Genomic DNA, 12575 nt, shown 5'->3' on the forward strand with positions numbered 1-12575 from the left:
GCATGCTCAATGCTTTGAGTGCTAGAACGGGAAAATGAGGCAGGAAAGAAGGTACACACTGTTGAAAGGTCCTCAGAGAAGCCTCTCTGTCACTGGAACTGTGGTCTGAAGGCAGAGAGGGAATCAGCCATGTAAGTACCTGGGGAAGAACATTCCATGCAAACCAGCACAAAGGCCCTGACATGGAAGCCTCTGACAAGTCTAAGAAAGCAAGGAGGCAAAAGTAGCTGAAGAAAACTAAGTGACGTGGAAAGTAACAAGGGACAGATCAGAAGCAGCAGCAGGGGACAAAGAGCAGCATGTGACGTAAGGCTGACATAAAGCTGTCACTGTGGTTGAGCTGGAGAGCCACTGGAAGGTTCTGAGAAGAGGACTGGCAAGATTAGACTTTGATTTTCAGAATTCTTCAGGCTGCCTGGTGGAGAATGGGGTAAAGAGGGCAGAGGGCAAAAGCAGAAGCAGAGAGGTCAGCCTGGCCACAACGACACTCGAGGTGAACCAGAACGACAGCAGACAAGGTGGTGCTAAGTGGTTAGACTGTGGATGTATTTTCAAAAAGGAGTCAACAGGATTCGTTGATAAACGGGATATGGAAGGGAAAGGAGGAAAAGGAGGCAAGGAGGCCTCCAAGTTTTCCTGAGCAACTGCAAAGTTACTACTTACTAAGATGGAGGAAGCTTCAGGAAGAGCTGGTGCTTTGGAGAGCTTTCTGTCTGAGATGCTCAGTAAACATCCAACAGGCACTTGATATACAAGTCCTGAGTTCACAAGAATGGTCCAGGTTGAAGAAAAAAATTTGAGAGTCATTGACATGGAAACACTACTCAGTTAAAGCCATGACCCTGGAAGAGCCCCTAGGGCACGAGCATAGATAAGAAAAGAAGAAACCCTAGGCCTGAGCCCTAAGGCATTCTCACATTAGTAGATGAATTGATGAAGGAGGACCAGTGGAGGAAAACAGCAAGATTTTGAAGAAACTGCAGCTACAGTACTTGAGAGTAAAGAAGGAATGCTAGAGTCACAACAGTGACTACCATGGGCATATGGTAGCTTTAAATAAGCATTCAGTGTAACAAAATATTAAAATAAGGATAGTATTCCAATAATGCTGCACAGTTCAAATGAGGAAAGGGGAAAAGGAGGCTCAGTAATTCCTTCAAACATTATATGCCACAAAATATGCCAGGCACTGGGGACACAGTGAGAAGAGCTGTCCCATTGCCAAGAGAGAGAAGAGTAACTTCAATACAGTATGGACAGTATTATGAAAGGGTTAATGCAAAGGGCCTATAAACAGAGTACCTGCCCAATCCTCAGCTTCGGAAAAATGAAGCAAGAGAAGCATCACATACCGAGATCAAGAGGCAAAGGGCTGCAGGACAAAGCACAGATCCTGAGGAGATAAGAGGGATGAAGAAGCTACGTAGGAATGAGAACAGAGGGAGGGTCTCTATGCCATTCTCCTACATCTGGCACTTTCTCCCCGGAGCTGCGGGGAGCCATTACGGGAATTTGACTAGGCTAGATCACTCAAGCCATAGCCATGAATGATGAGATGCAAGGGGGCCAGGAAGGTAGCAAAGAAGAGCCACCGCCACAGTGAGAATCCAAACAAAATGTGAAAATGACCAGCACTAAGGCAAGGTCGACAAAGATGGAGAGAGTTGTCACACAGGTAAAGCCACAGGACTAGGTGAAGTACTTGGGACACTGGTGAAGGAACACTTAAGAATGCCTTCCGGTGTCTGGCCTGAGATATGCCTCTCCTGGTCACAAGAGAGCCGGCGGGTGCCCTGCAGGCCCCTGGCCACGGGATGCACGCAGCAGATCAAGCCCCTGGCTACAGATAAAAGATGGGGAAGTCGACAGTCAAAACACAGCAAGAGCAGCCATGAAATCGATAAAAGCACTCAGAGCGGAACCCACAGAATGAAAAGTGAGCCGAGGAAGGAAAGCTGGAGAACCCAGAGGTCTCTGCGAGGATGACTATGCATCTCCACAGGCAGCAGGACAGCAAGAGGGGACGTGCTCCCGTGAAAGACATGGGAGCAATCTTCCCAAGAAGAAAAGATAAATGGTAGCAAACACTGCAGGAAATATCCAAAATAATTCAAAAGTAATCTTTTTAATTCATGAGCAAAAACTGCTGATGATCTCAACTATGGCTGCTTTTGTATGTCAGTGGGCACCAAGAGACAAACTGGAGGCAGCAATACTAAAACAAATCCAGATTGATCAATCCAGCTCTATAAAAACAAAGCTTTATTAAAGGAATCTGTCAATCATTGGATATTAACAGTACTCACTATTAGATGGCACTTTTTAATGATAAATACAAACACCAATAAAAGAGCACAAATGCAGTGGCTGTGGCAAATGTTCCAAAGGTTACAAATGTAAAGTAACTAATACAAAATGAAGAACCTACTTGCTTCAGGTTCCCACTCCTAACATGGAATGTCCTAAGTGCACACATTCTGCAGAACAGCTTATAGAATATACCATCTCTAACCCCTAAGGTCAAAACCTATATAACCTGGCCACTAACCTTTCTTGGTTTATACATATTTTCCCCTCAACAGATAGCCTGGTCTACTATAGCAGGCTTGGCCCTCAACAAAACTAGAGAATCAACACCCGTCTCCCAAAGACAGGTGCCACTGACCTAGAGAAATCCTATTTACAGCATACAGTAGAGCACTGGGCTCCAGGCTGTCTCAGGAACACAGCCCTAGAGACTACAGCTAACCCTACAGCCTGCTGGCCCTGGAGGAGTTGGAATCAGACCCTCCTAAGAAGATCCTCATCTCGTGGGCAGCTCTCAAACATCAGCACACATCCAAATCACCTGGGGTACTTGTTTAGTCTCACTGCTGGGCCCTCTCTCTACATATGGCATCTGATTCCTAGGCCTGGTTGTAGAGCTGAGAATCTCAGTGCTAAGAAGTTTCCACTACTAACACTAACCTAGTATCTAATAATAGTATCCTGAGTAACACATTGCTTGAAAGAAAAAAGGGTTCCATTACTAAAAATAAAATTTTATAAACCTCAGAGCAGAAATTAAATAATTAGGTAAATAACTAAATCAAGATTAGAGGTGGAGTAGGATATATCATGGAAAAGTCAGAAAAACACTGCAAAAGCAAACATGAAATATATCACTATTAACACTCCAAGTAAAGCAGTCAGCTTTAGAAGCAATCAGGTAAAATATTTTTTAAATCAGTGATTTAGTTAACCTACAGAATCTCAGGGTTCCACATGGGTCCTCCAAAATTTCAAGGTAAGTATGCTAATTAATAGCACATTTAATCAGGCCTAGTATGCAATTTTCAGGTCATTCTTCCAATTCCACTACAACGATTAGTAGGGTTATAGAGAAAAAAAAAAATTCATACCTGTTATCTGAAAATCTCCAAATTAAACCAAAACAGAGGGAATAAATCCCAATTGAGTGGAGGGGGGAAAGAAAGATGGCCATGGCTTTCTCCGGGTCTCAGAAGAAACTGAGATTATACAGAATATCTTAAAAATCTAAAGCACAATATTACAGATCTATCACCCTCTTTTTCTACTGCGAGTAAATCTACTATCTTCTCCACTCCTGTAACAGAGGTGCGTTTTCGTCTAATCATACAGTATTAAGTTGAATGTCGATAATTAGGAACATCCTGTAAAAGCTCCTGAGAAATTATTTGATAAGAAAACATGTAAATCTTTGGACTGGTACACTTACCAAGATATATACAGCCGAAGCCGCCCTGGCCAATGGGCGATCCTAGTTTCCACTCCTTCTTTGTCATGTCCGTGATTATCTCCCCAGCTGCAAAGTGTTCTGCAAGTCGTCTCTTTGCAGGGCCCTGTCTTCCAGCTTGAGCTGCTTTTACACGAGGCATTTTCACTATAACATGAAAGAGAGCGACACTCAGAATTATAATCCTAGAAGTGCTGAAAACATTTTCCACTAAGGGATGCTCGGCACTACAAAGGTGCTTTCCAAATGAGGAAGAGCATTTATGACACGATAGGAGATGCTTTTTTAACACACAATCCATCGTCACGTCTCTGTGAAGATCACATTATCATCCCCATCTTACAGATGAGGAAATGAAGGCTCTACGCCTAAAAGCAGCAGAGCAACAGACATCGCTCTAAAGACTAACCTGGCTCCAAAGCCTTGATGCTGTGGCCCACAATTACCCAGGGGAAGAGTGGACCTTTCCAAACAGTGATAAGGAAACGGCGGCTGTTTGGTCGGCTTCCCAAAAAAGGCAAAGCTGGCAACACACAGGGCTCCATGTGTCCCTTCTCACACCTATGCTTCTGGAAGTGAATCTGGATTCACCTTTCTCACTCAACAGCCGAGTTTAACAAAACATTCAGAGAAGCTGCGTGTTACTGTGAAAATAGCCCTGGGCTAGAATCAAAAGCCCCAGATTCTAGTACCACTGACACCAATTAGTCACTTCTCTCTGGGCTGTAAGTGCCCTGAGATCTAGCTTGCCTCACAGAGAGAGAACCCTGGGCAGGGGCGGGGCAGGAGGGCCTCAAACTCTCAGTTCCACAACTACTAATTGGAAAAGATTTAAAACAAATACTTTCTCAGAGGCCACAGTCTCAGAGGCAACACTTTGAAATGGCTGTTCAGGTGAAGGACAGGTTTGTTAAGACAGAACAATTACATTACATAAGGTGGTTTGGTTTGGAGCCTAGATATTCTAAGTACATACACCGGAAATTAGATGCGGAAATATCCATCCACAATCACGCCGCATACATAAACTCTACATATGCAAATGTTCTGTATTAACTTATTGGAGATTTTTAAATTTAATTTTTCCTTTAGAACCAATCCCTCTTCACTGTCCAAATCTTCTCTAAGAAAACATCTCCAAAATAAATTAATGTGACTATTATTTCTTCCTAGCAATTCCCTTAATTGTATATTTAATCATTGTAAAATCTTCCTCAATGAAATTTCAGTGTACTCTGTAATAGCCTAGACTCAATACCCCAATCAAGGTGACTTTTACAGCTATGGTTGTAGATGGAGTACAAGAAATAACCAAGACAAAAAAAGAAAAAAAGAGAAAGAACCTAGACACAGCACTTCCAAATGCTAAAATGGATGCCTTCTAAATTTACCCCACTGTAACAAATCATCAGAGTAATCTCCTATTTGATGATTTCCTTATAGTAGTCAAGACAGTTTAAAATGAGTCAAAAAAAAAAAAAAAGACTTTTCCTCTTTCAGTAACTCAAGATAGTAACCAGACTATCTTTTGTGTTTTACTATAATTCCTTTCCAAAAGTGGCCATATTTCAAATGAAATATGCTAGCTCAGCTTCTACTCAATATAAATTGTGGTCAACAAAAAGTGTTTTTTCTCCAAATTAAGTGGTTAGCTTTTACTCTGAGTGTTAGTCCTATACCCTACTGGTACCAATTAATGCAGTCTGGAATGACTTTTTTCCTTCCTAAAAGCAGCCCCATAGAATCAGCCATCACTGAGAGTCTCTCAATTCCCTGTACAAATCAGGGGCAGCACACCTATTTAATCTCCCTAAATTCCCCCATAAAACCAGAAAGGACAACTAGAGAACAAACTCAAACCCAAAGGACAGTATCTACAACAAAATGAGGCAACAGTATTCCCTACATCCACGAACCCCAAAATGGGAGTGGGTGAAGATGCCACGGGCAACAAGATGACATACATGCCACCAGCAGCTGTGAGGGAAGGAGCAGAAGCCAGGGTAGTGTTTCTGACGAATCTGAGGACCCCCAAGTTACCCCAGGTTGCCTCTAGAGGCACAGAGACAACGTGGAAGCTCAGCAGCTGAAGCTGAGGAGGGCCCTGCACACTCCCACAGCGGGCGCATGCGGGGCTCTGCTGGCCTCCACAGCTCACAAGACCAACCAGCCAAAACTCACTCTCAGGTCAAAGCCTCCCCAGGTGGATCAGAAACTGCTGGGAATGGAATCCAAACTGAGCATCAAAAAGATAATACAAAGAAAGGAAAAAGAAGGTTCAAACAAACACAATAGCAGATTTGTAAGTAGCCTCCATGTTTTGGAACACTATACTAAAACTAAAACAGTACAGAACAGAAAAGGAGGCTCTAGAAAATGACACAAAGTCAACCTGAACTATACCATCCAGAACTAATTGCACATAAAAGAAAAACAATTGCTTATAAAATTCAGCAAAACAAAAAAGGATCCAAACCTAGTCCCGTGCAAATTGAAATTTTTTTAAAGTCCCTGCAGAAAAATACATAAAACATGCCTGCCAAAAAGTTGAGAGCTATGAAGCAATATTTCAAAACAAGCTTAAAAATTTTTATATGGAAAGACTAACAGAGATCAGAATTAGAAAAACTCAGAAACCAAGCGATAGAAGGGAATAACTAAAAAGTCACAATCATTTCAGAGATGAAAACTAAGCTAGAAGGAACATCAGACTGAAGGCAGTTTAAACACTGTGACTTAACAGAAATAGAAAGTGAAAAGGAAAAAAATTTAAAAATCAAAAAGGGTGAAAAAGATAAACATTTCAAGAAAAAAGTCATAGATTTAGAACACAAAAAGAAAAGCCAGTGAACATATAACAAAGAAAATCAAAGCAAGGGAACAGAATACTAAAAATGCTTTAATCTAAGAAGACCTTCCTGAACTTTAAAAAAAAAAAAAAAAGTGAAACCTCAAAACGAAAGGTCACACCTCTCCCGGTACATGGAGAAATCAGCCCAAGACAACTCTGCGCTCAAACACACCTAGCAAAATTACGGAACTCCACGGAAAAGAAAGTATTCTTTGAGCATCCAGGCCAAAAACAGATCTCTTATAAGGAGAATAAATCAGACTGTCATCACTCTGACAGCAATACCTATGCCAGAAAAAAAAAGGGAAAGTAACATAGTTAAGACAAAGAAACATGAACCACAGATTTTACACTCTGTTAAATTTCAAGTATAAAAACCAGAAGTGTTCTCAACTTGGAAAAAGGGAGCAAGAATCGACCAGAGAACAAGCCTCAGATATCCAAAATGCCCAAAGAAAACGTCGCTGGAAGACCTGCAAGTGAGCAGTAAGCAGACACTGATTTGCAGAAGCAAGACTCAACAAAGACTACAAGGACAGGATATATAACAGGCATATGTTCTGACGAAGTAGATATGGTACAACTGTTAAAAAAAAAAAGGGGGGGGGAGGAATATATGCCAAAAAACCAACTCTCGGGTAATCATACTGTAAATGATACTTGGTTTTATAAACTAAGGTTACTGTATATATAGCTGTGGAATAATGCAAATGAGCAATAATGTGATATTTTAATTGTCATGCCCCTGTATCCTTAAAAGTCAAGATTCATATATGAAAGAAAGGGGATACAGATGAAAGGCAGAAGAAGTAAAGCTAAAAATGCTTTATACAAAGATACTTTTGGGCAGCCCAGGTGGCTTAGGGGTTTAGCACCGCCTTCAACCCAGGGCGTGATCCCCAGGATGGAGTCCCACATCGGGCTCCCTGCAGGGAACCTGTGCAGGGAGCCTGCTTCTCCCTCTGCCCTTGTCTCTGCTCTGTGTCTGTCATGAATAAATAAATAAATAAAATATTTTTAAAAAGAAAATACTCTTAATTCAGGAGTTATTTTATCTTCACAAAAAGCATGTGTGCACGTGAACGCCCACAGGCACACCCACACACCTTTGCATTTCCTAGCCCTAGCCACAAAAAAGCTTAGAAATAACCAACCCAGTAGTAATGAGTATTTCTAGTACACAAATTGTATGCCTGAAATACTGTTTCCTGTAAAAGAAATCAGATTTCTTGAAGAGATGACTGATTCCAGGTGTGGAGCTAGAAATGTACAAGATAGACTTGGAACATCTTGTCATTTCTAGGTGTCAAGGAAGCTATCAAAAACTATGAGAGTTATGTCAGATATGTCTAAGGAGCCAACTTAAACGTTCCCACTGACCAAAGATGAGCCAATTTGACTCAATAAAGATAATAACCGCTATGGATTAAAACACATAAAATGGGTAAATCCAAGAGTTTATAATAGTAAGAAAACCTAACTGGTCACCTCTAGAGAATAACAGGAAACCACTCAATTTTGAAAACTGCTTTAAAAAAAGAAAGAAAGAAAGAAAGAAAGAAAGAAAGAAAGAAAGAAAGAAAGAAAGAAAGAAAGAAAAGAAAAGAAAAGAAAAGAATCAAGCATTTATCCTCTCTTTCTTACATGAATTGTACCACCGGGTAACCAAATACTGGATGAAGAGAAATTTCTCCTTATGGGAAAATTTCAGCTAATAAATGAATAAGAATGATTTTAGGTTAACACCACTTCCACTTTCTAATGAATTAATGGATCCAGACACTGAGCACTGAAAGCTACTAACATCAAAATGTGAGAGGTGTCCAGACATATTATACGCTTCCTGATAAAAGAATACGCCACTACCCATGAAGTAATCTTGCCAAAAAATAAAAATAAAAAATTAATAGAATCTGAATCTGATCAAGCCTATCAATTCACAGGAGATGAATAGAACAGAACATGATAAACTATAGCACAGGAATGCAATCAGCCAAGTCCCAAGGGTGGGAAACCCTACAGTACACGATCCCATTCCTTCAACAGATAAAGGAAAAAAAACAAGAGATGGGGGAGAAGAGAGACAGATGAAAAACAACGTATCTAAAACAAAACAAAATCAGGCAAATCTATACTGAAGTATTTAAGGATGCGCATTGTAGTGATAACCGATAAAGAAAAGGAAGCGATTGCCATAAAAGATAGAAGTTACTTTCAAAAGTGTAAGAAAGTTGTGATGAGGACGGGCAGGTGGTTCTCTTTCCTGGTGTGCGTGGTGGTTCTAATAGCACCTGATAATTCACTAAGTCTGTGTCTGCTTAATAAGGTCTTGTGTATTGTGAAATACTTTATGGTTTTAAGCATTAAAAAATTACTGTTCCTATAATTAACAATCACCAAGGGACCAAAACTGAGAATCTTTTCAGACTCTATGAGCTTGTCCAATCAGACACACACACACACACACCCACGCACTCCTAAGTAAAATCTGTACTTCATTTCCTAACAGCTATTGGTTGCTTTTGCTTTTTTATTTATAGGCATTTCTCATATATTCTCTAGTAAAGAGATTAGCTCTTTATATTGCAAATAGTCTCACCCGTTTGTCTTTTGAGTTTATTTTTAGCTTTTGGACTTTATGTCTGTCATCCTTGGAAAGCCTGCTCCCAAATTACTCTTTTCAAATACCTCCCATGTCTTCTTTTAGTTATCTGATGGTTTCATATTTTGCTGATAAAATTTTGATTTGTCTACACTTATACTGGTGTAAGATAACCAGGGGTAGGAACACAGGAATTTTCCAAACGGTTCCCCAGTTTTTTTTCTCTGTGTTGGTCATGTATGCACGTTAGGGAGATCCACAGGTTTCGAGGAACTTAAATATATCATACAGCCTAAGTAAACTAAGGACAAAACAAGTTCATACAAAGTTGTTCTTTTTTTTTTTCATATAAAGTCGTTCTGCCAACACCCATATCCTATTTTTCCAAACAAAACCTTATTGGTTGCACTCCACTCACTCTGGAGAACACTCCTCTTCCAGCACCGTCTGAGCTGTGTCTCAGTGCCAAGACTGTCCCCTTTCTACGCCCTGCCACACCCCCAATTGACTTTAGCGTTTAGCCACCCCTCTTATTTCCTGGTTTAGGATCACAGAAGTTCCCCTAGTTTCAGAGAATATGAGAACTGTTTCTCAATCTCCTTGTTTCCTTTCATGTGATTTCTGAAAAGGAGGAGAAGTATTTAAAACCAGAAGCCTCAACTCAAAAATCGTTAAGTTTTACAACCACAAGCATTTGCCTCAGTAACTCAGTGACTTTCCTAAAGAACTTAAAACACTAATTTGAATTCAACAATTGCCTTAATACATTATAGGTTTCTTCTACTGATGAAACCAATACCTACATTAGGTTTCTGTTAAACAATACGCTGGAGGGCACAAACCTCCACCAAACCCAACCTTTCTGCATCACTTCTGCCCACTTGGAGGAAAGCAAATCCACTATTACGGTAGTTTAGGTTTCAAAGAAAAGGAAAACTTTACTGTCACAAAACCCATTACATAATCTGACCATTTCTTTTCCCAGTAACATTAAATGAAATGCAGATGCAAGTGAAAAGCACATCAAGATGCAAATCAGCACTGCCCTTTGCTGAAATCACTCACTGCAATATTCCGTATTAGCATATTCACCAAAATTTAATTGTAAACAGAGTAATTATGGTACTAAAGTTATTAAATACACAAAGCAAGCTTGGAACTATACATATTCAAATAGAATTTCAGTGGCAGATCAACTTTTATATCTGAAACAATACCCTAATTAATAGTCAGCTCTGATAATAAAATGGTCCTATTTCTCAGATAACATTCCCAAAAAAGTTCTGCTGTGAATATTAAAACAAAGTTTTGTGAAGAGATATTTTTTTTTATTTCAACAGCTATATTTATCACAATATGATACTGTATTTAGACAACTGACATTTTTCAAGTCCTGGATTCAAGTTTGGAATAATTTTTTCTAATCGCCTGCTGAAGACAGAAAAAAAGCTTGAATGGATGGTAAAGTATCACACTTGATGAGCTCTACAAATTCATCTGGCCCAAACCAGGAATCTACAGTGCAGCAATAAGGCCTGTTTATATATGGGTGACTAGCGGGGTCACATACTTCTACAGAATCTTCTTTAAATCATAAGCTTCTCTGATATGTTTTTAAACTGCAATGGAGACAAACTGACTCATGGATAATTCTGAACAAACTGGACTATTCACCATTCTATTAACATAGTACCTACAAATTCTTCTCTGTGTGAAGCTTTTTCTCACCCACCCACCCCCATCAACACTGACTCAAGTCTTTTCCAAACCCAAAGATCTCTCTCTCCTTCAGTCAGATCTGATCTCTGAAGTTTCAGGACTGTTCTCACCTCTTCTTTTATGTAATAAATGCTCGATAAGCTTCTAAGCTCCCTGGGTACAAGAACTGTCTTCCAACACATTGCAGTAGGTAGGAATTCAATAAATGTGTCAAATTAATCTTCACAAACATCTGACGTCTAACTTTATGCTTAATGTACCTCACTCAACTGCAATGGAGACTGAATGCCTCCCTTCTCCAAGCCTGGCAACTGGTATCTATCTCTTCCCACTCTCTACATATAATCACTATGTCAAACCCTGTTTCTTCTCCTCAAAATAGTCATTCCTCTTCTTAACTCATAAATTTCAAGAGATGACCTCATCTCCCAGTTGAGAGAGAAAACTGAAGTTTTAAGGGGAAATTGTTTTCTCTTTCTAAAACCCAAACCTACACACCACCTGCACCCACATCAAGCCCACTTGGGCATCCATCCTATCATCTGTCCCTCCTATCGCAATTCAGGGAAGCTTTGCTCCTCTACCAAATATCAGATGGTCCTTTACCTCTGCCTCATACCCCATCCCTTCCAACCTTAAGACTTACACTATTGATTGGTCCCTCCCCATTGCTGTCCTTTCTTCTTCCTTTCATGCCAATGTCTCAATAATCATGTGCCCCTACTAGTAACCTCTCTGTTCTCCTTGCTGGCGCCACACCTCACTCCAGCCAGACTCCACCCTCAGGATCTGCTCATACTCATTTGGACTAAGGGCACCCGAGTCCAAATGACACTGCACCCTCCCATCTGCCAGCAACACTGTTCATTCTTTCCTTCTAGAAACATTTCCTTCCTTTGCTACCACAACGCAATACCATCCTGGTGCTATTTCTATAGTTTAGGTCATTCACAGTCTAGATAATTTGAAAAATACAACAAGTAGTATAGCTTGTTTTTCCAAGGAGCTTGTCCTGCTTTTTGACATATGGTTTTCCAGGAATGAATCATGTTAAAAAAGCGGGACACCTACACTTCCCCAGCTTACACCAAAATACAAATTCTATAATGTGAAAGTAAATTACATAAAAGAAAAACACGCTGTTAAATAAACTTCAGATCTTAGAAACAAAATTAAGAGCTTTGAAATTAAGATGGAGGCATATACAAAAATAGAACTGGTTGGTACACTTTTCCTGTAAGCTAACAGATCTCAAGAAAAGAGTTTATAGTCTCAAAGAAATTGCTTGCACACCCATGTTCACAGTAGCACTTCTAACAACAGCTAAAAGGTAGAAGCAACCCAAGTGTCTGTGGGCAGATGAATGAATAAATAAGATGTGTATACGTACAGTGCGGCATCATTCAGCCTTAAAAAGGATATTCTGACTCCTACTACAGTATGGGTGAATCTTCAAGACCTTATGCTGAGTGAAACAAGCTAGTCACAAAAAGACAAATATTGTAGGATTCCATAACATGAGGTATCAATAACAGTCAAATTTACAGAAACAGAAAATAGAATGGTTGCTGGGACTGAGAGGAGGGGGAAGAGGGGAGCTCTTGAGTTGTTGAGTGGTGGGTACAGTTTCAAACTCGGAAGATAAA

At 40.1% G+C, this 12575-nt stretch overlaps 1 protein-coding gene across 3 annotated transcripts in view; it reads right to left on the reverse strand.

Moving 5' to 3' along the window:
- Window positions 1–12575, reverse strand: part of VRK1 (VRK serine/threonine kinase 1) — a 109047-nt gene that overhangs the window by 38145 nt on the left and 58327 nt on the right. For all 3 annotated transcript variants that reach the window (XM_041759708.1, XM_041759711.1, XM_041759709.1), the window contains exon 2: window positions 3740–3904. In XM_041759708.1, coding sequence (XP_041615642.1) covers window positions 3740–3899 — 160 coding nt within the window. In that variant the 5' untranslated portion in view covers window positions 3900–3904. The remainder of the gene's footprint in view (window positions 1–3739; window positions 3905–12575) is intronic.

The sequence above is a fragment of the Vulpes lagopus genome, chromosome 6 (assembly GCF_018345385.1).
Source record: "Vulpes lagopus strain Blue_001 chromosome 6, ASM1834538v1, whole genome shotgun sequence".
NCBI classification, from domain to species: domain Eukaryota; kingdom Metazoa; phylum Chordata; class Mammalia; order Carnivora; family Canidae; genus Vulpes; species Vulpes lagopus.